This window comes from Podarcis tiliguerta (assembly GCF_965153285.1).
Source record: "Podarcis tiliguerta genome assembly, chromosome: 10".
NCBI lineage: Eukaryota > Metazoa > Chordata > Lepidosauria > Squamata > Lacertidae > Podarcis > Podarcis tiliguerta.
Window position 1 is genome coordinate 69149916 of NC_139543.1, and position 25550 is coordinate 69175465.

The window sequence follows — 25550 nt, forward strand, 5'->3', positions numbered from 1 at the left end:
GCTGATTTCTCTCCCTGTCCCTCTAGGCTCCAAAATCCCTCCTCTCAGTATGGATGGTCCCTCACGTGCTCCATGATGGTTTTCAGAGCCAGCCAGGTCTCTTGGGCTGTCGGAATAATCTGGTCAGCGGGCAAGAGGAATCCGTACCGGCCGGTGTCTCTCAGTTCAAGACCAAAGGAGTATTTGATGCCTTGGTCGTAAGTCCAGTCAATGCTGCCTCCACTGGCTTGATCTGGAAGGAAGAAAAATGCTCAGGATGGAGCTCTGGCTTGACAATCTGTACGAATAATAATAATAATAATAATAATAATTTATTTTTATTTATACCACGCCCTCCCCGGCCAGAGCTAGGCTCAGGGCGGCTGACACCAGTAAAATTACAATAAAAACATAATGGGGGGGAAACAGGGGGGGAATAAGGGGGGGGATTATTAAAATACAGGTTAAAAATACAATTTAAAATGCAGCCTAATTTTAATAATAGCCCATAGATCAGCAGTTCTCAACCTGTGGGTCCCCAGATGTTGTTGGACTACAACTCCCATCATCCCTGAGCTCTGGCATATTCCACAAAGTATTTAATATTTGTCGTGTTAAGGTGTCAAATAATATTGCTAAACATGCAAGCAGTTTATTGTGCAACCGAAAAACTGAAATATTTATCAGTGCTGGTAGCAAAACGTTGTTGTTGTTGTTGTTGTTGTTTAGTCGTGTCCGACTCTTCATGACCCCCTGGACCAGAGCACGCCAGGCACTCCTGTCTTCCACTGCCTCCCGCAGTTTGGTCAAACTCATGCTGGTCTCTTCGAGAACACTGTCCCACCATCTCGTCCTCTGTCGTCCCCTTCTCCTTGTGCCCTCCATCTTTCCCAACATCAGGGTCTTTTCCAGGGAGTCTTCTCTTCTCATGAAGTGGCCAAAGTCTTGGAGCCTCAGCTTCAGGATCTGTCGTTCCAGGGAGCACTCAGGGCTGATTTCCTTCAGAATGGAGAGGTTTGATCTTCTGGCAGTCCATGGGACTCTCAAGAGTCTCTTCCAGCACCATAATTCAAAAGCATCAATTCTTCGGCGATCAGCCTTCTTTATGGTCCAGCTCTCACTTCCATACATCACTACTGGGAAAACCATAGCTTGAACTATACGGACCTTAGCTTTAACTATATGGACCTTGGTAGTGCAACTACAGAAAGCAATTAAGGTGGGTGTGGCCTCTGTGGCTCCGCCCTCTTTCACCTCGGGCTGAAAAGCCGTCCCCATCCTGAGCTGAGGAAGACCTCTGATGACCACAATATCAGGCATATATACTCACAGATGATGTTGCAAATGGGGCCAACTTTATATACGGTGCCGTAGAGAGAAGCAAGAGCATCGGCCGCCTTTTTTCCTAGCGCATCCTAGAAGGAAATCAAAAGTCAGTCGAGGAGAATCACAAAACAACCTTTGAGCCAACAGTGTGACGCGGCAGCTAAAAAAGCCAATGCAATTCTGGGCTGCATCAATAGGAGTATAGCATCTAGATCAAGGGAAGTAATAGTGCCACTGTATTCTGTTCTGGTCAGACCTCACCTGGAGTACTGTGTCCAGTTCTGGGCACCACAGCTCAAGAAGGACACGGACAAACTGGAACGTGTCCAGAGGAGGGCAACCAAAATGGTCAAAGGCCTGGAAACGATGCCTTATGAGGAACGGCTAAGGGAGCTGGGCATGTTTAGCCTGGAAAAGAGGAGGTTAAGGGGTGATATGATAGCCATGTTCAAATATATAAAAGGATGTCACACAGAGGAGGGAGAAAGGTTGTTTTCTGCTGCTCCAGAGAAGCGGACACGGAGCAATGGATCCAAACTACAAGAAAGAAGATTCCACCTCAACATTAGGAAGAACTTCCTGACAGTAAGAGCTGTTCGACAGTGGAATTTGCTGCCAAGGAGTGTGGTGGAGTCTCCTTCTTTGGAGGTCTTTAAGCAGAGGCTTGACAACCATATGTCAGGAGTGCTCTGATGGTGTTTCCTGCTTGGCAGGGGGTTGGACTCGATGGCCCTTGTGGTCTCTTCCTACTCTATGATTCTATGATTCCTGGAACATCTCCTACCAAAGGATGGATAAAACAAAGCTAGAGGTGTGGTTGGTTGATTGGGTTTATTCTATGCATCGCTGGATGGTAAAACAACAACAACAACAACCTCGCAGCAATTTGGCAAAAATAAAAACAGGAAAATCAAGACAGATTTACAATACTACTTTAAAACATACGAAAGGGAGAAAGAATGGGAAAAGTTTATAATTTATTTAGAAGACCACTGTAAGCAGATGAAAACATTAGCAGGGTTTTAATCTCACCCGTAATGTAACAAATGCTATGGGCAATATGGATTGATATAAAATATAGATTACGAAACAATATGCGGTTGAAAATGTTGACAATAGGATCCATCGAGGGGATGAGGGTGAGGGGAAGTCTTGAGATTCAGAGTAATATATGGATGTGTATTTGGTTTGGTGATAAGCTTATATTTGTAAAATCAAATCAAAAGGATTTCGAAAAAACAAAACAAAACATGCAAAGGTCATATGCTAAAACAGTTTCAAATCGCCTTGACTTTCTACAGATCTATGACAGATTCCTTTGTCCATTGCTCAGAAACGATGAAATTAACCGGGTGAGTAAAGTATTAAAATGAATGGATTCTTAAAACAAATAAAGAATATGATAAATAAATTCAGGTAGGTAGCCGCGATGCAGTAGAAATATATAAATAAAAAATAAAAAAAGTCCAGTAGCACCTTAGAGACCAACTACCATATTTTTCACTCTATAAGATGCACCAGACCACAAGACGCACCTAGTTTTTGGAGGAGGAAAACAAGGGGGGGGGGGGAATTCTGAATCTCAGAAGCCAGAACAGCAAGAGGGATCGCTGCGCAGTGAAAGCAGCAATCCCTCTTGCTGTTCTGGCTTCTGGGATAGCTGCGCAGCCTGCATTCGCTCCATAAGACGCACACACATTTCCCCTTACTTTTTAGGAGGGAAAAGTGAGTCTTATAGAGCAAACAATATGGTAGGTTTGTTCTTGGTATGAGCTTTTGTGTGCATGCACACTTCTTCAGATATTTCGTGCATGCACACAAAAGCTCATACCAAGAACAAACTTAGTTGGTCTCTAAGGTGCTACTGGAGAAATAAATTGGGACCTAAGAGGAGTCTGGCAGTGCTTATCTCTGAGCTGCAGGTCCAGCATCTTTTTCTCACTGTGGCCAACCAGATACTTATGGAAACACAAAGCAGGACCTGGGTGCAAGTGGAAGACCATTCCAGACTTGTGGTTCGCAGCAACTGGTATACAATGGCACAATTGTCTCCACCAGCGGAAGCAAACACTGCAAAGGCTGGGAGCCATCTCCTCCGTGATTTTCACCTATTCCTTTTTTTTTTTTTAAGCCATCCAAGTCGGTGGCTGTCCTGTGCCCGGGAGTTCCACCTTCGCCGCTGTCATCGAGCAGCCGGCCAGGCAGCGGGCGTTGTTAAGTTGTGGGTGAAGATATCAGACTCTTCAGACAGCTCTTGTTTATTCACAGGCCAGAACAGAACTGAACTGAAGGGTTCAGCCAACCTGCTTCTATAGAGCTCCACTACAAAGCAACAGTAACAACTTTCTGTAACTATCCAATCACTGAACGTCACTTTCAATTCCTTATTTGCATATGCGGACCTGAGTGAAAACTATCTACAGTATTCCCTCTGCTGGCCCAGGGTGAGAACTTCGGTACATAACAGGCGTCTCTGCCAGGACAGCCAACTCCAGCCTGGGGCCTTACCAGTTCTTCGTAATCCTTGATGGCGGCGGTGCAATTGTAGCCGTAGGGGAACATCAGGAGTTGGGAGTAGCTGTGGATGCTGATGAAAGCCTTGAGGTTTCCGTGGCTCCTCACGAAATCCACGACGGACCTCACTTCCACCTCGGAGTTGGCGCTGGGGCCGTGGTAGGAGTCTGAGCAGGGGTTGTTGCTGGCTCCGGGTCCTGCAAAAGTGGGAAGCCCAAGGAACAAGGTCAAAATGAAAGCTCACCACGAGGCTGGGATTGCAGGCCCTCCGAGGGTCCCTATTTTCCAGGGACAGTCCCGGAAAATCCCAGTTTCTGAATTGATCCCGGAATGTCCCGCTTTTCCTTAGGACGTCCCTATTTTTGTTGGAGAAATGTTGGAGGTATGGTAAAAGTAAAGGCAAAGGGACCCCTGACCATTAGGTCCAGTCGTGGACGACTCTGGGGTTGCGGCGCTCATCTCGCTTCGCTGGCCGAGGGAGCTGGCATACAGCTTCCGGGTCATGTGGCCAGCATGACTAAGCCGCTTCTGGCGAACCAGAGCAGCGCACAGAAACGCCGTTTACCTTCCCACCAGAGCGGTACCTATTTATCTACTTGCATTTTGACGCTTTCGAACTTCTAGGTTGGCAGCAACAGGGACCGAGCAACGGGAGCTCACCCCGTCGCGGGGATTCGAACCGCCGACCTTCTGATCGGCGAGTCCTAGGCTCTGAAAGCAACTATGTGTGCAGATATGTAAGCTGTTTAATGTTCAACGTTTTATTGTGCTTTTATACATGTTGGAAGCCACCCAGAGGGGCTGGGGCAACCCAGTGTGATGGGTGGGGTATAAATAATAAAAATATGATGATGGTTATGGAATAAGACGTCCCTGTTTTCATCAGAGAAATGTCGGAGGGTATATGCTGCACTTAAGGCCTCTCCTTGCTCCCACGACAGCTGCCAGTGGCCTAGTGGTTAGGGCTGAAAGCAACAGTTTTAATATGTTTTATATGCTCTGTAAGCCGCCCAGAGTGACTGGGGAAACCCAGCCAGGTGGGTGGGGTCTAAATAATAAAATTGCTATTAGTAGTATTAATGAGAACTAGAATCCTGGCGCTACTGTGGGAAAGGGCTGGGAGCCAAACTGATGGTCTCATGGAGGATAAATAAGAGCAGAATCCTTTGGGAATTTTGAAAGGGATTTTGTTATGTACTGAAGTTCTCACCCTGGGCCAGCAGGGGGATACTGTAGATAGTTTTCACTCAGGTCCACACATGCAAATAAGGGATTGAAAGTGACATTCAGTGATTGGATATTATTAGAAAGTTGTTACAGTTGCGTTGGAGTGGAGCTCTATATAAGCAGGCTGGCTGAACCCTTCAGTTTAGTTCTGTTCTGGCCTGTGAATAAACAAGAGCTGTTTGAAGAATCGCTGTGTCTTCTGATATGTTCACCCACAACTTAACAGATTTGCACATCAAACAGACACCATCTTCGTGGACTATCGAGGACTATTTCAATAAGCCTTTTAGGAGATGTTTCTTTCTGTTTGTATTGGATTAGAATTTTATTTTTAATTTTTGTATGTGGGGTTTGTCCTTGTTTGTTTCTAAATACGGATTTTTACAGCTATCATTATTATTCATATTTCATTTTTAAACTGTCGATGTTTTGCCCTGTGCAATGGTTTCAAGATATTTTATGGAGGGTGATTCATAAATGGAATCAGTCGAGCAAAGCATCACGCCCTGTTGCGTGAGCCCAATATTAAATCCCTCCACCTACCTACCTCCAAAGCCGGCGTCCCAGTTCCTGTTTGGATCAGCCCCAAAACATAAGCTGCCAGGAATCTTGGAGCGGGTTTTCCTCCACATACGATTCTGAAAGTCAGAAAAAAGAATGGCGTCGTTGGAAAAAGGTGATGGGGAGTACTTTTTATCATATGTGGTGGGAATGTACAGAAGTTTAAAAATTTTGGGAAATGCTATACAGTGGTACCTCAGGTTACATATGCTTCAGGTTACATACGCTTCAGGTTACAGACTCCGCTGACCCAGAAATATTACCTTGGGTTAAGAACTTTGCTTCAGGATGAGAACAGAAATCGCGCTCCGGCGGCACAGCAGCAGCAGGAGGCCCCATTAGCTAAAGTGGTGCTTCAGGTTAAGAACAGTTTCAGGTTAAGAATGGATCTCCAGAACGAATTAAGTACAGTGGTGCCTCACAAGACGAAAAGAATCCGTTCCGTGAGTCTTTTCGTCTTGCGTTTTTTTCGTCTTGCGAAGCAAGCCCATTGACGGATTAGCGTTATTAGCGCTATTGACATTTTAAGGGCTAAAAACGGCTTTTTAAGGCTTAAGGGATTAGCGGTTTTGCTGCTAAAATGCTTTTAGCAGCTTAGTGCTTCAGAAAAAGGGGTTTTGGAGCGAAAAAAAATCGCAAGAATTTTCGTCAATTTTCGTCTTGCGAAGCAAGCCCATAGGGAAATTCGTCTTGCGAAGCGCCTCTGCAAACGGAAAACCCTTTCGTCTTGCGGGTTTTCCATCTTGCGAGGCATTCGTCTTGCGGGGCACCACTGTACTTAACCTGAGGTACCACTGTATAATGAATTGGAAAAAAATGTTTAAAGTGACTTTTGTAAAAAACAACAACCCAGAAGCATTCTTATTAGGAATTGTAGGATAAGACCTGCCAAAAAAAATAAAGAACTTATTTATGTATGCTACAACAGCGGCAAGAGTCTTGATAGCAGAAGAATGGAAGAATGAGGAAACCCCAAAGAAAGAACAGCGGCAAAAAAAATTGATGAACTATGCGGAGTTGGCAAAGTTGACATACAAACTGTGTGATAAGGACAACTGTGACTTCAAGGAAGATTGAGAACTTTTTACAAACTATTCAAAAAGGCAACAAAATGATCTGGACTCTTTGGCAGGTTTTGAATAAACATCCACAAATTTATTTGTTGAATATATGATAGGTAAGGCAAGGATATGTACAATTTTATAACATGCAGAGAATAATATGTGCAAACAAATCAGAGAGGGGAGCTGACGGAAGTCCTTCGAGGTGGGAGAAGGAGGGATGGGGGGGGGAAGGGGGGAAATGTAATTGGTTATATGGTTATATAATTTGTTTTGTTAAAATTGCTTGATAAAAATATTTTAAAAAAGAAAAACGGGGGGGGGGGGGCAACCCTCCACAAAACACCAGGAGAGTGTTGAATTGTTTCTTTAAATGTAAAGGTTCATCATTGTTTCACCCGATGTGTATATCTGTAAGGAGCCAGAGCAAAATAATGAGATCTAGCTTTACAGCTGTGAAACATAGCAGGTGCTGCTGAGTTGCATTGATTAAGCTGTGTCAGGAATTGGGTGTAGTATATAAGGAGCAGCACCTAGCTCTGCCATTACCCTGGGGGATGGGTTGGTGGTTGGGTCGTGTTTGTTGATGTATTTAGTGTAAAAGGAGTTTTTGTTTTTGTAATTAAAACCTTGTTTAAGTTATTTTTGAGTCCCTTTTTAATGCATGGTCTCCCCAGCAAGCTCTCTGCAGCGTTACCAGACTGCAAAAAGCCAACAGAGAGCAGCGAGAAAGGTGGATAAAGGACCGCAATGGCTGAAAAGCTTCCCAGTTTGAATGAGAAGACAGGATGGTAGGTTTTCAAGGACTCACTTTGGTTTGGGAGAAGACGTATCCATCTGGATTTGCAACAGGCATCAGAAAAACATCCATTGTGTTTAACAGGGAAGTTACTGATGGATCGTTCCCATAGTCACTGGCAATCTGCAGAGGGCAGAAGAGGTCTTAGGGCTATTTTTGTCTCAATCTGTATATTATTATTATTATTATTGTTATTATTATTATTATTACTATTACTATTATTATTATTTTTTGTATACCACCCGTCATTCACACAGATCTCAGGGCAGTTCAGAACATAAGAACAGCAAACCCATAATCGCCGCCTCCCACAACACATTCAAAAGGGCATCGGATGTCGTTCACGCAAAGGCCTAGGGGAAGACCAGGGGTTAGCAAACTTACCACGCCTTGGGCCGGTGTCTCCAGCGCCAATCGCGAGGCAGGCCAAAGGACGGGGGAGCGCGTGCCTCCGGGTCAGAGGATCACCGGAAATAGCTTGTGCGCATGTGTATGGGCATCTTCCGACCCGGATGCATAGCTGTCAACTTACAGATTTGAAAATAAGGGACCAGCGGCCTTGAAAATAAGGGACCAGCAGCCAAAATAAGGGATTTTAGCCAACCCGCTCTTGAGCCAAAGGCAGAAAGCCCAGACAGCCCAGCAGCCAAACGAAGCCTCCAGCGGTGGTTCCCACAGTGCAGCAACCCAGCAAAGGGGATGCAGCAAGGAAAACCACTGTCACCTCTCTGCTGGGAAGCGCTGAGCAAAGACAAGTCCCCAGGCAACGTGGCTGATTTGATCGGCACAAGGCATGCAAGCTCCACCCCCCAGTCGTTCTTAGACTCCTTACTCGGTGAGCAACGCAGCCAAGCAACACAGTTGGAATCTCCCTCCTCCCTGGCCGGCAGGGAGGGAGGGAGAGGAGCTGCTTCCTTTGAAACCTGGGAAATTTAAGGGACATCATCAATAAGGGACAGCAGCGGGTCACGGCATTGGGATAAGGGACTTTCCTGCCAAATAGCTATGCCCGGATGTGCACTAGAAATAACGCTTCCGCGTGTGCACAGGCTATTTCCGGTGCTCCTCCTGGAAGTGGGCAGCCAAGCAGCACAGCGCTGGTAAAAGCGGGTGGTGGCAGTGAGCAGCGGGGGTCATCGCGGGCTGGATGGCCCACGGACCTTAGTTTGGGGACCCCTGGTGAAGAGGAACGTTTTTACCCTGCTGAGTAACGATGTATAATGAAGGTGCCAGGCAAACCTCCCTGGGGAGAGCATGCCACAAGCGGGGAGCCACCACAGAAAAGGCCCTGCTTTCATGTTGCTGCCCTCTGTATATCTCATGGGAGGAGGCACACAAAGAAGGGCCTCAGATAATGATCACAGGGTCCAGTTCTGTCGGTTCATATGGAGAGCGGTGGTCCTGGGGGTATCGTGGCCCTGAACCATTTAAGCCTTTATAGTGTGTGCACATACTCCTATTTACTCTGCATGCAGCACACTCTCACGGCTGGTGTGGGAAGTGATGCAGACACAGTGTTAGCCACAACCCATATTTATCCTGTCTCTCTCGTGTTGTACCTAACCCAAGGGCTAGCTCAGTCGGTAGAGCACGAGACTCAATCTCAGGGTCATGAGTTCGAGTCTCACATTGGGTGACGGATTCCTGCATTTCAGGGGGTTGGACTAGATGACCCTTGGGTTCCCTTCCAACTTTGCAATTCTATGATTCTTAGGGAAAACTTCACTTAGATGAATTTCCCCCCCAAACCAGCTTTGAGCATAGCTGTCAACTTTCCCCTTTTCTTGCGAGGAATCCTATTCGGAATAAGGGAATTGCCCTTAAAAAAAAGGGGAAGAGTTGACTGCTATGGCTTTGGGAGGAGGGAAAACAGCCATTCTGTGTTTTCAGCTGGTAATCCTCTTCACCTACAGATGGCCAGCTTGAGTGGGACCTGAGTTTTGGTGGAACTCCAGGCAAAAAGGGCTGCAGTGGAACCTCCTTCCCAGAAATAGTTCTGCTCCCTTTTATTCGTCAGCGGTATGTTTATGAGCATGGGTCCCCCACATTTTGGCCATGCTCACTGCTGGCTTGTGGCCCTCAGAGGCACGCCGAAGGCTCAATGCGGCCCTTAGGCGAAAAGGGATTAGCCATAGTTCAGTCGGAAAGAACAGCCAACCTTCTTCGCAGTCCAAAGGGCAGTAGCTTGGGTGACCCATTCTCGAGCGTGGATGCCGGCATCGATCCAGATCGCAGGGCGGCCCCTTCCTCCGGTGCTGAACTATTGGGCGGAAAGGGATGTTTACATGCTGAGTCTGCACCCTGCCTTCCCACCAAAATGTGTGCAGGGTGGCTAACAGGAGCAAAATACAACCATCGAAACTGTTGGGATACTGCCAGGGACAGTGGCATAGCGTGGGTTGTCAGCACCCGGGGCAAGGCAAGTAATTTGCGCCCCGCCCCCCGCTGCACTGTCCCTCCCCCAGATAGTCCCTCGCTCTATCTTCGCACCGCACCGCACGCCTGGCACCCTCCCCTCCACAGTGGGCGGCGACCCGGCGGCTTGGATCGGATTCGCACAGCCAGCACTGCAGTGAGAGAGAGTGAGTGAGCCAGGTAGGGGCAAAGAGCTGCGAGTGCGAGAGCACCCCCCCCAGATGTTGCGCCCGGTGCTGCCGGCCCCCCCTGCACCCCCCACGCTACGCCACTGGCCAGAGAGACAGTCATCTCCCAACGATCCATCGGTCTCCCGTAGAACAACATCAGTCAGTTAGCGACACAATCCTCAGACACATTCCAGGACTCATGCACGCCCTTGCAGCAGACTCCGCAACAGAAGATGCACCCAGAAGAGCATATTTACAACATTATTCAGCGTTGGTCAGAACAAAGGAAAAACATGACTGCCTGCTTCGGTGTCTCAGGCACAGAGACAGAAACAATTCTGGGCTGCAATTCTGGGCTGCATCAATAGGAGTATAGCATCTAGATCAAGGGAAGTAATAGTGCCACTGTATTCTGCTCTGGTCAGACCTCACCTGGAGTACTGTGTCCAGTTCTGGGCACCCCAGTTCAAGAAGGACACTGACAAACTGGAACGTGTCCAGAGGAGGGCAACCAAAATGGTCAAAGGCCTGGAAACGATGCCTTATGAGGAACGGCTAAGGGAGCTGGGCATGTTTAGCCTGGAGAAGAGGAGGTTAAGGGGTGATATGATAGCCATGTTCAAATATATAAAAGGTTGTCACATAGAGGAGGGAGAAAGGTTGTTTTCTGCTGCTCCAGAGAAGCGGACACGGAGCAATGGATCCAAACTACAAGAAAGAAGATTCCACCTAAACATTAGGAAGAACTTCCTGACAGTAAGAGCTGTTTGACAGTGGAATTTGCTGCCAAGGAGTGTGGTGGAGTCTCCTTCTTTGGAGGTCTTTAAGCAGAGGCTTGACAACCATATGTCAGGAGTGCTCTGATAGTGTTTCCTGCTTTGCAGGGGGTTGGACTCAATGGCCCTTGTGGTCTCTTCCAGCTCTATGATTCTATGAGAAACAAAAGCTATATACAAAACGGAAGCATCCTATGAGCAGGAAGTACGCAGGCTTGTGACACACAACAGCCCGCTCCCTTTTTAAGGAGGAACGGAAATATCCTAACATCCTCCCCCTTTCCGTGTAACCTGTAGTACCTGTGGTTCAACCCAATTGCAACCTCTGTACATAAACCTTAAGTTGTTCTCTGGTAACAACCTTAGACAACAGATCAGCAGGAATTTCATTTCCTGGCATGTAGGACACCTGAATTAGTCCTTTCTGAATACACTCTCTTGCACGATGTAGCTTAATGTGCAAGTACTTGGTTCTTTGCTTGCAACTCTCTGAGTCCAGCAAAGCCAAACAGGATCTATTGTCTTGATACACTTGTATAGGACACTTCACAGAAACTCTGATGTCCTGAAACAGTTGCATCAACCATTCACAATCCATGAGTGAAAATGACAGAGCATTCTGTTAGGAAATATCCTAACAGAAACATGGCAGCAGGCTGATTAAATTGTTGGGATACTGGAGGCATCAGGCAGGCATCAGGCAGGCCCCCAGCTGGCTCCAGCCACTGGCCGGCAGCCAGTCTCCCTTGGAACAGCATCAATCAGCGACACAAGCCTCTGATACATTTAAAGACTTGTGCACGCTCTATCAGCAGAGTGTGCAAATCTTCTCACAGCAGAAGAGGCGGACAGAGAGATGTGCAAGCATAATGTACAGCATTTTATTCAGTATAGTTCAGGAACAAAGGAAAACATGTCTGCTTCCCTTCGTTTCCAGCAAAACAGCAGTAACACAAAAGCTATATACAAACGGAAGTTCCCAGCAGATCTGTGCTGGAAGTAAACAGGCATGTGACACACATGTTCCCTTTTAAGGTGGAACGGAACTACATCCTAACATAAATAGGCAAGAAGCAGCTAGCTGGGGGAGAAATTGCCCCATTTGCAGTTAGCTAATGATGTGGTAGTTAACATGAAATTGGCGTACCTTGAGAACGAAGAGGGGTTGTTTTTCATAAGACTCCCCAATCTGATGTTTGCTCACAAGCTGGGGGTATTCAGCCACAATATCATCCATAGCACTGTAAATCTAAAATACAACATTGTGTGTTTTGTACCTCCGTCAGAGAGAGGAATGTTTATGAGAGAGAGAGAGAGAGAGAGAGAGAGAGAGAGAGAGAGAGAGAATGTTGTATCTGGGGACAAGTGTTGGGTGAAAAGCGACGCTTGCAGTAACTATTTTGCCTGTGTTATTCCTGCTGCTGCATGGAACAATGCATTACTGAGACCTTGAATCTGTAAGTAAAGCGTGTTTAACTTACTTAGCAGTATGTGGTCTGTTCCTTGAAAAAGAGGGGAGTGTTGTAATGGGATAAGAAAGGTCTAACAAACTACCGTATTTTTCGCTCCATAAGACGCACCCGACCATAAGAAGCGCCTAGTTTTTAGAGGGGGAATGCAAGAAAAAAAATATTCTTTAAAGGGAGCGCTGATCAGAGTCTGTATGCATCCCAAGCTCTGCTCAGCGTCCCTTTCATGAGCCATGTGGAACGTGTGTGCGGCGCTTGCAGGCTTTTCTGCCAGTGACAGGCTGTCCTTCTTCGTCCTCGGGGAAAAGCCCCCAAGAGCACACACGCTCCGCGCGGCTCTTTAAAGGGAGTGTGGCTCTTGGGGGCTTTTCCAGGAGGTGAGGGAAGGGACTGAGGGGCTAAGCCAGAAGCTAGAACAGCAAGAGGCACCTTTTCCCTCCTAAAAAGTAAGGGGAAATGTGTGTGCATCTTATGGAGCGAATGCAGTCTGCGCAGCAATCCCTCTTGCTGTTCTGGCTTCTGGGATAGCTGCGCAGCCTGCATTCGCTCCATTAGACGCACACACATTTCCCCTTACTTTTTAGGAGGGAAAAAGTGCGTCTTATAGAGTGAAAAATATGGTGTATTCCTAACGCTACACTGTTGGGCAACTTTTATGAGTTTAATTCTCCACTACTGGGAGGCTCTGTGTGCTAGCCCTTTCGAATCCAGGTGCCCAGCCGTTTCTTTTTTGCTGTCCGTCCACCCACATGAGTCCATTCAATTATTGGCCTTGGTCCAGTATACCTGAAGGAGCGTCTCCACCCCCATCATTTAGCCCATCATTCAGTGCCGAGGGCCTTCTGGCAGTTCCCTCACTGCGAGAAGCCAAGTTACAGGCAACCAGACACAGGGCCTTCTTGGTGGTTGCACCCACCCTGTGGAACTCCCTCCCATCAGTTGTCAAAGAGAACAACAACTACCAGACTTTTAGAAGACATCTGAAGGCAGCCCTGTTTAGGGAAGCTTTTAATGTTTGATGTATTTTAATATTTTTTTGGAAGCCGCCCAGAGTGGCTGGGGAGGCCCGGCCAGATGGGCGGGGTATAAATAATAAATTATTATTATTTAATTCCCCACAAATACTGACTTAGGCGGGCCAACAACATCTGGCTCAGCATGAGGCATCTTCCTAAGGTCTCTTCATCTTACAGATGAGTGACAGCACGTCGCCCTCGCTGTAACAGTGCGGCAGATTTGGCACGTCAGGGCAGGGCCCAAGACTGGCTCTCTGAGGCCACCTGAATGCCAGGATCAACTACCTGCACTTGAAATGGGCATTTGGGGCAAGAGCAGGTCCACAGCTCCCTGCGCCTCCACCATCTCCTTCTTGAGTTTGAAGAGAAAGACAAAAGCGGCGGGTTAGAGGAGGTGTGCAAATATTTATCCCTCTTACGGATTCCAAGGGGTGATATGCAGCGTAGTTGAAACTGTCGCTTCCACGCTCCCTCCGCTCGTTGAGGTTCATCTCTCGGGCTTCTTCATCCACAATAGCCTAGGACAAGAACCAGTGCCAGATTTATGTACAGTGGTACCTCGGGTTAAGTACTTAATTCGTACTTAACCTGAAACTGTTCTTAACCTGAAGCACCACTTTAGCTAATGGAGCCTCCCGCTGCCGCCGCACCGCCAGAGCACGATTTCTGTTCTCAACCTGAAGCAAAGTTCTTAACCTGAAGCACTATTTCTGGGTTAGCGGAGTCTGTAACCTGAAGCGTATGTAACCTGAAGCGTATGTAACCTGAAGCGTATGTAACCCGAGGTACCACTGTATAAGCTAAACAAGTTACAGCTTAGGGCCCCACTCTCTTGGGGGCCCCCCAAAAATTTAAAGGAAACAAGACTGGATGAACATTTCCAAAATGTAAGATAAAAAACAAATAAAATAAAACCTACATACAGCAACAGTGTTTTGTGTTGTGTATGGACCCATTAGGTCCATAAATTACCATATAGCATATATTCAACACGAAAAACAGGGACAATTTGTTGTTGACAAAGGACAGCTGGACATATCAAGGGCCCCATTACCTTCAGTAGCTTAGGGCCTCATTAAACCTAAATAAAACCTACATACAGCAACAGTGTTTTGTGTGGTGTATGGACCTAGGATCCTGTGGCGCTGTGGGTTAAACCACAGAGCCTAGGACTTGCCGATCAGAAGGTCAGCGGGCTGAATCCCCGCGACGGAGTGAGCTCCCGTTGCTTGGTCCCTGCTCCTGCAAACCTAGCAGTTCGAAAGCATGCCTAAGTGCAAGTAGATAAATAGGTACCGCTCCAGCGGGAAGGTAAATGGTGTTTCTGTGCGCTGCTCTGGTTCGCCAGAAGCAGCTTGGTCATGCTGGCCACATGACCCGGAAGCTATACACTGGCTCCCTTGGCCAATAAAGCGAGATGAGCGCCACAACCCCAGAGTCGGTCACGACTGGACCTAGCGGTCAGGGGTCCCTTTACCTTTACCTTTATGGACCTATTAGGTCTGTAAATTACCATATAGCATATATTCAACTCAAAAACAATTTGTTGTTGACAAAGTTACAGGATGGCACCTCTCTCCTTCCCTGCAGAAGAGACATAAAGGAGTGGAGTGGAGTCACTGGAATCCTGAACCGTGGAACTCCATGCTGCAACATTACTGCTGCTACTAATTTATTATTATTTATTAACGGTGCCCAGCCTTGTACGTTATAGCCTTGGACATCAAAGATTCTCGAGTCGTGGGAGGGAGTTAAAAAACTGGGGAGCAGCCACCCCTCTTTGGTGTTTAAACATTAAGTATATGGCACTTCTTCGCATGAAATATAATGCTGATAAGGTCAAATCCAGGGACGCGGGTGGCGCTGTGGTCTAAACCACCGAGCCTAGGACTTGCCGATCAGAAGGTCGGTGGTTCGAATCCCCGCAACAGAGTGAGCTCCCGTTGCTCGGTCCCTGCTCCTGCCAACCTAACAGTTCGAAAGCACGTCAAAATGCAAGTAGATAAATAGGTACCACTCCAGCGGGAAGGTAAACGGCGTTTCCGTGCGCTGCTCTGGTTTTGCCAGAAGCAGCTTAGTCATGCTGGCCACATGACCCAGAAACTGTCTGCAGAGCGGACAAACGCCAGCTCCCTTGGCCAGTAAAGCGAGATGAGTGCCGCAACCCCAGCGTCATTCGCGACTGGATTTAACTGTCAGCGGTCCTTTACCTTTTTTTTTTAAGGTCAAATCCACACCATACTTTTAAAGCATTCTCAACAGACGTAACAGACATAAGGCTTCATGGTAGATTTCCTCCCCCCTCTCCCCCCCCCTTTTTCTACCTGGACATCCTCAATCAGGATGGAGTACTTGATTTGATGGGATTCCAGGAAGGCTTTGACCTCTTGCAGGCAGACAAAGGGGACTTGGACATCCGCCGGGCGACCAGGATATGAAGGGAAACGCCAGAAATCCAGCTGACGAACAAAGACAAGCAAAAAAAGTGAGTTAATGAATCGTTGAAAGAAACAGCATAGGCTCTGACGCCCCTGAAAATGCCGGGACCGTCGCAAAACCCTGAAGCCATTGCAGCTTCTCACGGCCACAGAGAGTCTTGATACGGAAGGGGGGGGGGCATGTCTTCTTCACCTCCTTCTGCGCTACAATATATCCATTTATTTCCAATTGTCAATGTCAAAAGGGACTAAAATCTATAAAATTCATAGAAAATCAACGTGCCAATTTGCTCAATTTCTCTAGGACTCCATGACGCCTCCCCTGTCCTCCATAATCCCTCAAGCAAGGTGTCAAGACCCTAATCCTGTTAAATCACTCTGCCAAGCCTTCCCATGGCAATGCCAGGTGGCAGACTATGCATACATGGACCATTGTCTTCTCATCACCTGGACTCAGGATGTGCTTATCTACGCATATCTCCAGCTCTGCATATTCCCCCCTCCCTCCTCCATATGTTAATCCTGTGTAACCCAACCTCTTCTTAATGTATTCATGATGTAACTGGGATGTATTTTGCACTGTATTCTGGGACATGGAGGGAAGTTTCAAAAGTTCATGTCACCACTTTCTCGCGGTTCAATCTCACCTTGAACCTTGTTGCGCAATAAACTTGGATCTTCTGCAGTTTGCTCCTCTCTGGCTGAACTCATTTTCCTCCGCAGGGACCCGCGGACTTAGTCCGATGAGCTGGGTGGCAGAGCAGCCTCGCACCCAGATTTTGCCGTAACAGTCTCAAATCCCCATCTTTGTTGAGGTACGCTAGCCAGAAACAGTGTCATGATGATGGGGAAGCATGGGGGAGCAGGGAGAGAGTTGGCTCCTTTGCCCCCACTCCTGGGAGTCAGAGAAGCCAGGCATGTCGAACCCAACATGGGAGGGACATTTGGACCTGCAGGGAGTGTGTACCTGCTTGTAATAAACGAAAAGCTGCCCTTATTCGCTTATGGGGGACACAAGAGCCCTTATAGAGTCCTTTGCAGGTTCTCTATTGGTCGGAGAAAAGAACAGAGGCCAACCAGAGAATATTGAGAAGCAAAGCAGCCAGTAAGCCTGATCTTTATTGAACTGTTGCAACAGGGTGCTCCCCTCACACGCAGGAGAAGGAGGAGGACCCCGAACCAAGCTGTGTCCGCCCTTATATAGACATTTTAAATTGCCAACCCTGGAGTCCAAGCCCAGACACATCATACCTACATCACAGGAAGGGCGGTCTACAACAGAAATCTGAGTGCGTTGTTTACCTCCTGTCTGGCAGGTTACCTGTTAATGCTTACTTGATTGGATACCCTGGGGAGCCTGGCCAGTCTTTTGTAATGATAAACACTTGGTTCCTGAGCCAGGTCACAGGCTCGCCCTATTCATACACAGACATACCCTTAAGACAGGATTTGTGAAGGAAAAGGCAACGGGGAGGCTTTTCTATTTCCTTCAACCTTGCAGAGAAAACATTTGGTCAGTTTAGGAGTCAAAATGGTTTCATGGCTGTTCTCCTGTGCTGCTTCAGACATGTGGTTTATATATTTATGTACGTGTTTGCTTGGTACATTTATGAACATTTATTTTATATACCGTATTTTTCGCTCTATAAGACGCACCAGACCACAAGACGCACCTAGTTTTTGGAAGAGGAAAACAACCAAAAAAATATTCTGAATCTCAGAAGCCAGAAGAGCAAGAGGGATTGCTGTGCAGTGAAAGCAGCGATCCCTCTTGCTGTTCTGGCTTCTGGGATAGCTGCGCAGCCTGCATTTGCTCCATAAGACGCACACATATTTCCCCTTACTTTTTAGGAGGGAAAAAATGAGTCTTATAAAGCAAAAAATACGGTATATAAGACCTTATTTGTTTATTTTTTAATTTCATGCTGATTTCAGATCCAGTATAATCAGGACTCTGAGTAGGAACCGGGCGATTGGGACTGCCGTACACACCTAAGCATCTCCCTAATTACAGCCTCCCTCTTTGCGTGGAGCTTGTGAATGCCTTGGAGAGGCAGCCCAAGCTGGAAATGAAGTATAACAAGCAAAGGAAAAAACAGATGCTCTTTTGGAAGCCGGTGCAATTATAGGCATTATTACGTGTGCAACTTTTAAGGAACTGAAGTTATGCAAGGCGTAGCCTGGGCTTCTGAGCTGAGCTTCCAGGATATTTTTTTTCCAGAAGCTCTGTCAGTCTCCGAACAAGCTGTCTCCAAAGGGGTCCGAACTTCAATGTCTAAAACTCCTGGTAGAGGACAAGGATCTAGAGATCACGCCAAGGGTGGCCAAATTCTGTGCAGCTGCCATAAAACCTGGGGAATAAGCTGTACTACCAAACTGATTAAGGTTTTAAATGACAATTTTAGGTTATATTTTAGTGATCAAGACAAATAGATATATATAATTTTTAATTTTCCATTTTAATCATCCAATCCAATCACATTAAATACTCCAAATTATACAAATACATATCATATAGTCCAAATATTCTGCCAAATTATAAATTTTTGTTGGGGCTTCCCATGCTTCAAGTCCAGTAGGGCTCTAATCGTCTTATGTTTCTACTGCCTTGAGTTTCCAATAGTTCCTTCTTTAAATCTTCCTGTTGTTCTCCTCCCTTCTAGTGATCAAGATTTAATATATATTTTTAACTGCCGCTATATCTGAATTGTCTGTTATACCCAAGTGCAATTCAATGTGTTCCTGTTGTGTTTTATGATTTTTCTGATATTGTAAGTGAGCTGGAACTGGTCTGTGACCGTAATAATAAAATTCAATTCAGCTGTCACCCTCAACCATTCACATTCAGGACCCATAATTAGCCAACACCCCCAAGAGGAAAAACCACACACCTGGAGCGGTTCCATAGCTTCAAGCTGTTTCAGAAGGCGAACCTGTTCATCGTTGCTTGGCTCCAGCCGAAGAACTTGATCCCTACAAAATTTTGAAAATGGTACTTAGCTCAGCTCTTTGCTGCACTGCAATTTTCTCCAAGGTAGATTTACCGCACAGGGAAGCCAATGTGAGCTTTGGGACGGGAGGAGACATTTTGAGGTGAACCTACCAAGTCCGATACAGTGGTACCTCAGGTTACAGACTCTTCAGGTTACAGACTCCGCTAACCCAGAAATATTACCTCGGGTTAAGAACTTTGCTTCAGGATGAGAACAGAAATCGTGCTCCGGCAGCAGCGGGAGGCCCCATTAGCTAAAGTGGTGCTTCAGGTTAAGAACAGTTTCAGGTTAAGAACGGACCTCTGGAACAAATTAAGTTCTTAACCTGTGGTACCACTGTATTCTCAAAACAGACCTGGACCAAAATATCTCTCCCAAAATTTGCAGTTCTCTGAATTTTGCGGTGCACTTCCCTGACCAGACAACATGTACAAAAATGTCTGTGTTCCTGTGCTATTTTTCTAGAAAACGAGGGTGCCGGAACTCAGTGTGAACACCTACCTTGTTCTCTCTCTCTCTCTCTCTCTCTCTCTCTCTTTTATTAAAGATTTTCTTGTTTTACAGAAATAAGTGTAATGTCTCTCATATTTTTTCCATGTAACATTTTTACAAATCCGTTTCATTTGTTGAGACATTAGGGGGAGGCAAAAAAAGGGGGGGTGGAGGGAGGGAAGATGGGTGGGTGTTGGGTTGGGTGGCGATGTTTCTGTTATGCTTAATGTATGTAGGGTTTGGTGTCAGCGCTGCTTGTTCTGTTCACTTGTGTTCCTTTGGTGGTGAGAGAGGTTGGGGTTGGCCTAGGGTGTGATTGTTTGCTTGTGATTGGCTGTGGTGATCTTTGTTTTCGTGTGTGAGTGATGTGGGTGGGTGTTTTGGATCAGGTTAGCCATATTGATTTGTATGCAGTTGGTGGATTATTGTCATTGCCTTGTTGGGCTGTGTGTGTGATAAAGGGGAGCCATACTGGGGTGAAGGCATCTTCTTCTATTTGTCCCCGTGTCAGTTTCAGTTTATTAGTTAATTTTTCTAGTAGGGCTGTTTCCCATACTATTTGGTACCATTGGTCCATGCTTACTCCTGACAGGTCTCTCCAGTGTCTGGTTATGGTGTTTCTGCCTGCTGAAAGTAGGTGGGTTATGAGTTCTTTGTGGTGTAAATGGGCATTGTTGTCTTGGAAGATGTTTAGTAGGGCCAATTCTGGGGTGATGTCTAATACTTGCTTAGTTATTTTACATATTTCTTGCGTGACTGTTTTCCAGAGTTTGGGGCACTCTCACCCTGCTTGGCAGGGGGTTGGACTCGATGACCCTTGTGGTCTCTTCCAACTCTATGATTCTATGATTCTATGCCTGTGGAGGTGCACCCTCTCCAGCATTTTGGTGAGGTTCCTGGGCGTATTAGCGCTAGTTTTCTTGGTGTTAGGTACCACCTGTAGGTGAGTTTCGAAGTGAGTTCTTTTCTTTTCGTTGATATGGATTTAAAGGGGGGTTTAGACCACATTCCGGTCCACTGAGTGGGGTTAATCTCATAGCCTATGTCATAGCCTTGTTCTCTTATAATGACACCTGAGAGGTGCCTGAACTGAGCTCTTTTGAGTTTTGGCTGGAAAAAAGCCCGGTTGTGTGGTGTGCTGAAATATGTGTGTGGTAGAGAAAATCACACAGATAAATGCATTATATTAGGGAACCTTCGTCTAAACGTTTTGTGTTTTAGGAGAAATGCATGGAAAGACGCTGACCGATTTCCATGGGGCCTTGTCAAAAAACAACCTGCAAACTGGAATGCTTTTTTGCTGGTTTTCAAGCAGACAGAGCAGGAGATCCTCCCTCAGAGAGAAAGAGAGAGGGGGGGAGATCTGCCCTCGGACGTTTACCCATGAGATCGCCCACTTCACCACTTCATTTGGCGGAACTGGCACCGCTACAGGTGCATAACCCCTGTGCCACATTTGTAAGAACTACCGTATTTTTCGCTCCATAGGACGCACTTTTTCCCTCTTAAAAACTAAGGGGGGAAGTCTGTGTATCCTATGGAGTGAATGCAGGGGGGAGGCAGGCAGGAAAAGCCCCCAAGAACCTCACACAAGCTTTGCGCGGCTCTTGGGGGCTTTTCCCCAGGAGGGAGAAGGGACTGACGCAGCCGGTCAGTCAGGGATAGATCCCGCTCGCTGGCTTGGCTTCTTTGCTCTTTGGGGCTGGGGGGGGGGACCCGGGCTTCCCCGTAGCCCCGAGAAGCTCTGGGAGAAATGCTCTTTACTCTTCGGGGCTGGGGGGTGGAATAATATATTTTTTTTCTTGATTTCCCCCTCTAAAAACTAGGTGCGTCCTGTGGTCCGGTGCTTCCTATAGAGCGAAAAATACAGTATTTTGGTATGGTGGCACCTGCACTTTGGAACTCCCTGCCACTTGAAAACCAGACAGGCACCTTCGCTGTGCTCTTTTCAGAGCTTGCTAAACCTTTTTTTTTTTTAGACAGGCCTACTCAGGAGTTTACAAAGCTGATGCGAGTTCTATTCCTTTTTCATTCTCTTGCTATCTTAGCTTTTTGAAAGGCTGCTCATTCTTCTCATCGATGATTTTTCTCGTTTTGAGATTCGTTTGCTGAAATCGAGCTGTGTATAAACCTTAGAAAATAAATATCAGAGGCAGCTTTGGATCCCTAACCCTCCTGATCCTTTTACGCCCAACAAGAGTGGTTGGTAAACTGTGCACTGGCCAGGGGAAGGAAAATCTCTTAATTATTTTGTTTGTGTGTTTATGAAAGTGCTGGAGATAGGAGGAAAAGAGGGGGCGGGGAGTTGTCTTTCCACCGGTCTTTGGACCGGTTCCGCTGCCCCACCAACACCTGCTCCAGATGTGGTAGGATTGCTCTGCCAAAACCAGCTGCTCTCTTTGCCCCTTAATTTCCTGTTGGCAAAATAGGACAACAACCATCCTCACCGAATTGATATGGTTCGTCTAAGTTGGCAGTGTAATAAACAAAAATCTGCCCTTATTCCCTTATGGGGGACACAAGAGCCCTTATAGAGTCCTTCGCAGGTTCTCCATCAGTCGGAGAAAATAACAGAGGCCAACCAGAGAATATTGAGAAGCAAAGCAGCTCGTAAGCCTGAACTTTATTGAACTGTTGCAACAGGGTGCTCCCCTCACACGCAGGAAAGGAGGAGGACCCCGAACCAAGGTGTGCCCACCCTTATATAGACATTTTAAATTGCCCGCCCTGCAGTCCAAGACTGCCCCCAGAAACATCATACCTACATCACAGAAGGGGTGTAGCTCAAGACCCCCCCCCGATACATCATATCTACATCACAGAAAAGGCGGTCTACAACAGAAATCTGAGTGCGTTGTTTATCTCCTGTCTGGCAGGTTACCTGTTAATGGTCACTTGATTGGATACCCTGGGGAGCCTTTCTAGTCTTTTGTAATGACAAATACTTATTTCCTGAGCCAGGTCACAGGCTCACCCTATTCAAACACAGACATACCATTAGACAGGTTTTGTGAATGAAAAGACAATGGGGAGGCTTTTCCATTTTCCTTCGACCTTGCAGAGAAATATTTGAGGTCAATTTGGGAGGGATAAAATGGTTTCAGGACTTTTTCTGTGGGGTTTCAGACATGTGGTCTATATATTCAGTTATGAACATTTATCTTTTATACAGGTGTGTGTGTGTGTATGCCGGTATATATGTGTGTGTGTGTGTGTGTGTGTATATAACCTTAATTTTTTTATTTCAGCAGCAATGTCAGTGATGCACATTAGAGCAGTGTAAAGATAAGCATTATTAAACCTGCCCCATTGTGGGATAAACGAATAACGAATGAATAAATAAGAGCAGGAACGACCATGTCTTGCCTTGAGAAACTGAGAAACCTTATGGCTCAAAGGTTCACAAATAGTAAAACTCTTTGTTGTAAGTAAGGGACAAATGCCTGACACAGAAGGATGCTGCAAGAAGTAAAGATACGCCTTAGAAATTCCTCTCTTTGTTAGTGGTGCAATTTAGACTAGGAACAGTGTGTTAGAAGTGGTTTGTGACTCTGGAAAATTGGCAGATTTATAGTTTCTAGCTATAACCAGAAATGGCAGAGACAGGTTAGAGGGCTAAAGGTAAAGGGACCCCTGACAATTAGGTCCAGTCATGGCCGACTCTGGGGTTGCGGAGCTCAGCTCGCTCTATAGGCCAAGGGAGCCGGCGTACAGCTTCCGGGTCATGCGGCCAGCATGACTAAGCCATTTCTGGCGAACCAGAGCAGCGCATGGAAACGTTGTTTACCTTCCCGCCGGAGCGGTACCTATTTATCTACTTGCACTTTGACGCTTTCGAACTTCTAGGTTGACAGGAGCAGGGACCGAGCAACGGGAGCTCACCCCGTCGTGGGGATTCGAACCTCCGACCTTCTGATTGGCAAGCCCTAGGCTCTGTGGTTTAACCCACAGCGCCACCCGCGTCCCTGGTTAGAGGGCTAGCGCAGGCTTAAAAGGCTTATGAATATTGGCAAGACGGCCCTTGAAGAAGATAAAGTTAATTAGCATGAACATGCGATGTATGTAGATGGACATGGGATGTGCATAACGGTTGGGGGCACATATCAAGTAGAAAATGTGAAGGAGGCGTGTCGGAAAAGTCTGTAACTGCAGTTTCCGGACCAATAGGAGATTGTAGGAAGGAATTTTGGACTAGGTAGGATATAAATTATATGTAATGTAAACTGGAATGCCTACTGGGTTGGGACAGGTATCTCGTACATCGCTGTTTGACAATAAATCTGGTTATGCCTGATCTTTGGTGTAAGACTCCTTTTTCTCACAGAGAAACTTGAATCTCCCTGGGGAAGCACCCTGGGTCATTTTTGCCTGACACCCATGTCTAAACTATGGTGGAACCCAGGGAGACAAAATTGTCTACCACCTCAGGTGTGTGTCAGGAACAATGCCTCCCACATGTGGTTTTGGCTATCACACGGCAGCACAGAACTCCATACAAAGATGCAGTGCCCTCTTACCCATAGGCACTAGGGGTGCGGGGCACCTGGGCGCCGGGCTCTCAGGGATGCCAGGCCGAGAGTCCGGGGCCCGAGAGTTGAGTCCGGGGAAGAGCTTGCCTGTCGGTCGGAGCACCGCTCTTCTGCTGCCGTGAGTTCAGGGGCGACCGAGCCAGCAAGACGCTGAGGCGGCCGGCCAGCTCTGGCCTCCTGCGCACCTGGGACTGGGCAACCTGGGGAGGGGGCGCGGGCAGATCTTTGCACCCCGGAGCCACATATGCATAATAATACTAATAATAATAATAATAATAATACAGTGGTACCTCGCAAGACGAATACCTCACAAGACGAAAAACTCGCAAGACGAAAGAGTTTTTTGTTTTCTGAGTTGCTTCGCAAGACGAATTTCCCTATGGGCTTGCTTCGCAAGACGAAAACGTCTTGCGCCTTTTTTAAAAAACCGCCAATGCATTCCTATGGGAAACCGTCAATACACAGTGGTGCTTCGCAAGATGAAAAAATTCACAAGACGAAAAAACTCGCAGAACGAATTAATTTCGTCTTGCGAAGCACCACTGTAATAATAAATATTATTATTTTGGGGGAGTTGCGCGATTCAGATTGTGCAACTAGAGTTGATTCCGAGCTTTCGCACAACAAACCTGCACCCCCTCCTTTTTTTGCGAGTGTTGGGGAAATACACCGGAAAGTGCGAGATGATATTTGCTAAGTCGTCCCTGTAAACGGATCAGGACGGACGCTTGCCGAACTAAGAAGCAATCTTCCTGAGGGCATAGGAAGGTATTTTGAGGTTGCCCAAACACAAACACACCCCAATCTCTAGACGAACTACAAAACTGCCATCAGCCAGCAGGGGAAGCCTGAGCCCCGAAGTCTGCTGGTGTTGCAGCGTTTGAGAACCACATACCCTCCAACGTTCCTCTGATGAAAACTGGGAGGCACACCTTTTGGCGCTGCGCAAGTCAGCTGGCTTGCACGGAAGAGTGTGACCAAAAGACACGCGTCTTTTGCAAGCACCAGAGCCAACGCTGGCTCATCTCAGGACATCGCAGGATCAGATCAGAAGCTGGGATGGCTTCTGTGGTTCCAAGAATTTCCTGGGAAAATAGGGGCGGTTGGAGGATACGAAAGCAGCAAAAAAAGTGTTTCAGAAATAGTGGGGAGCAAAGCACAACTCACCCAGCAAATGTCTGCAGTCCCTGGGAAGCCCCAACAAGGGCCGCAAGAAGCAGAAACAACCTCATATTTGGAAAGTTGTTCAGAAGCGGAAGAACCGACGATTCGGCGAGGCTGTATTTAAGCTGCCTCCAAGCCTTTCCAAAGAGGCTGCATGTGTCTAAATTCCCATGTCCCGTCCGAAAGGTTCAAAGCACCTTGGCAGATAAGGGAGTATCTTTCCCTCGGAAAGTCTTGCTTGCCTTGATGTAATCGTATAATTAATGGGTGGACCTTGATCAGCAAGGCTGGGACGCAGGAGCCCTCGGGGCACGGTAGTAAACAGCAAAATTGCAGGATTGTCCAAGCGACTGGATGTGGCCCAGATATTCTAGACTGGTGACTGGGAGCGGCCGCCGAGACCACATAACACCGGTCTTGAAAGACCTACATTGGCTCCCAGTACGTTTCCAGGCACAATTCAAAGTGTTGGTGCTGGCCTTTCAAGCCCTAAACGGCCTCGGTCCAGTATACCTGAAGGAGTGCCTCCACCCCCATCGTTCAGCCGGGACACTGAGGCCCAGCGCCGAGGGCCTTCTGGCAGTTCCCTCACTGTGAGAAGCAAAACTACAGGGAACCAGA

At 47.0% G+C, this 25550-nt stretch overlaps 1 protein-coding gene and 1 long non-coding RNA gene across 2 annotated transcripts in view; both read right to left on the reverse strand.

Annotated features, from left to right (window-relative positions):
- On the reverse strand, nucleotides 1-25101 carry CPA2 (carboxypeptidase A2). Its single transcript, XM_083402309.1, has 11 exons — nucleotides 24933-25101; nucleotides 18643-18724; nucleotides 15638-15772; nucleotides 13733-13831; nucleotides 11976-12077; nucleotides 9626-9727; nucleotides 7480-7590; nucleotides 5594-5684; nucleotides 3814-4016; nucleotides 1310-1394; nucleotides 1-232 (listed from the first exon to the last, which is right to left on the reverse strand). The coding sequence occupies exons 1-11, from the start codon at nucleotides 24995-24997 to the stop codon at nucleotides 45-47; spliced, it is 1263 nt and encodes a 420-aa protein (XP_083258435.1). The 5' UTR covers nucleotides 24998-25101; the 3' UTR covers nucleotides 1-44.
- Nucleotides 1-25550, reverse strand: part of LOC310659319 — a 112738-nt gene that overhangs the window by 78923 nt on the left and 8265 nt on the right. The gene's annotated exons all lie outside the window — the stretch shown is intronic.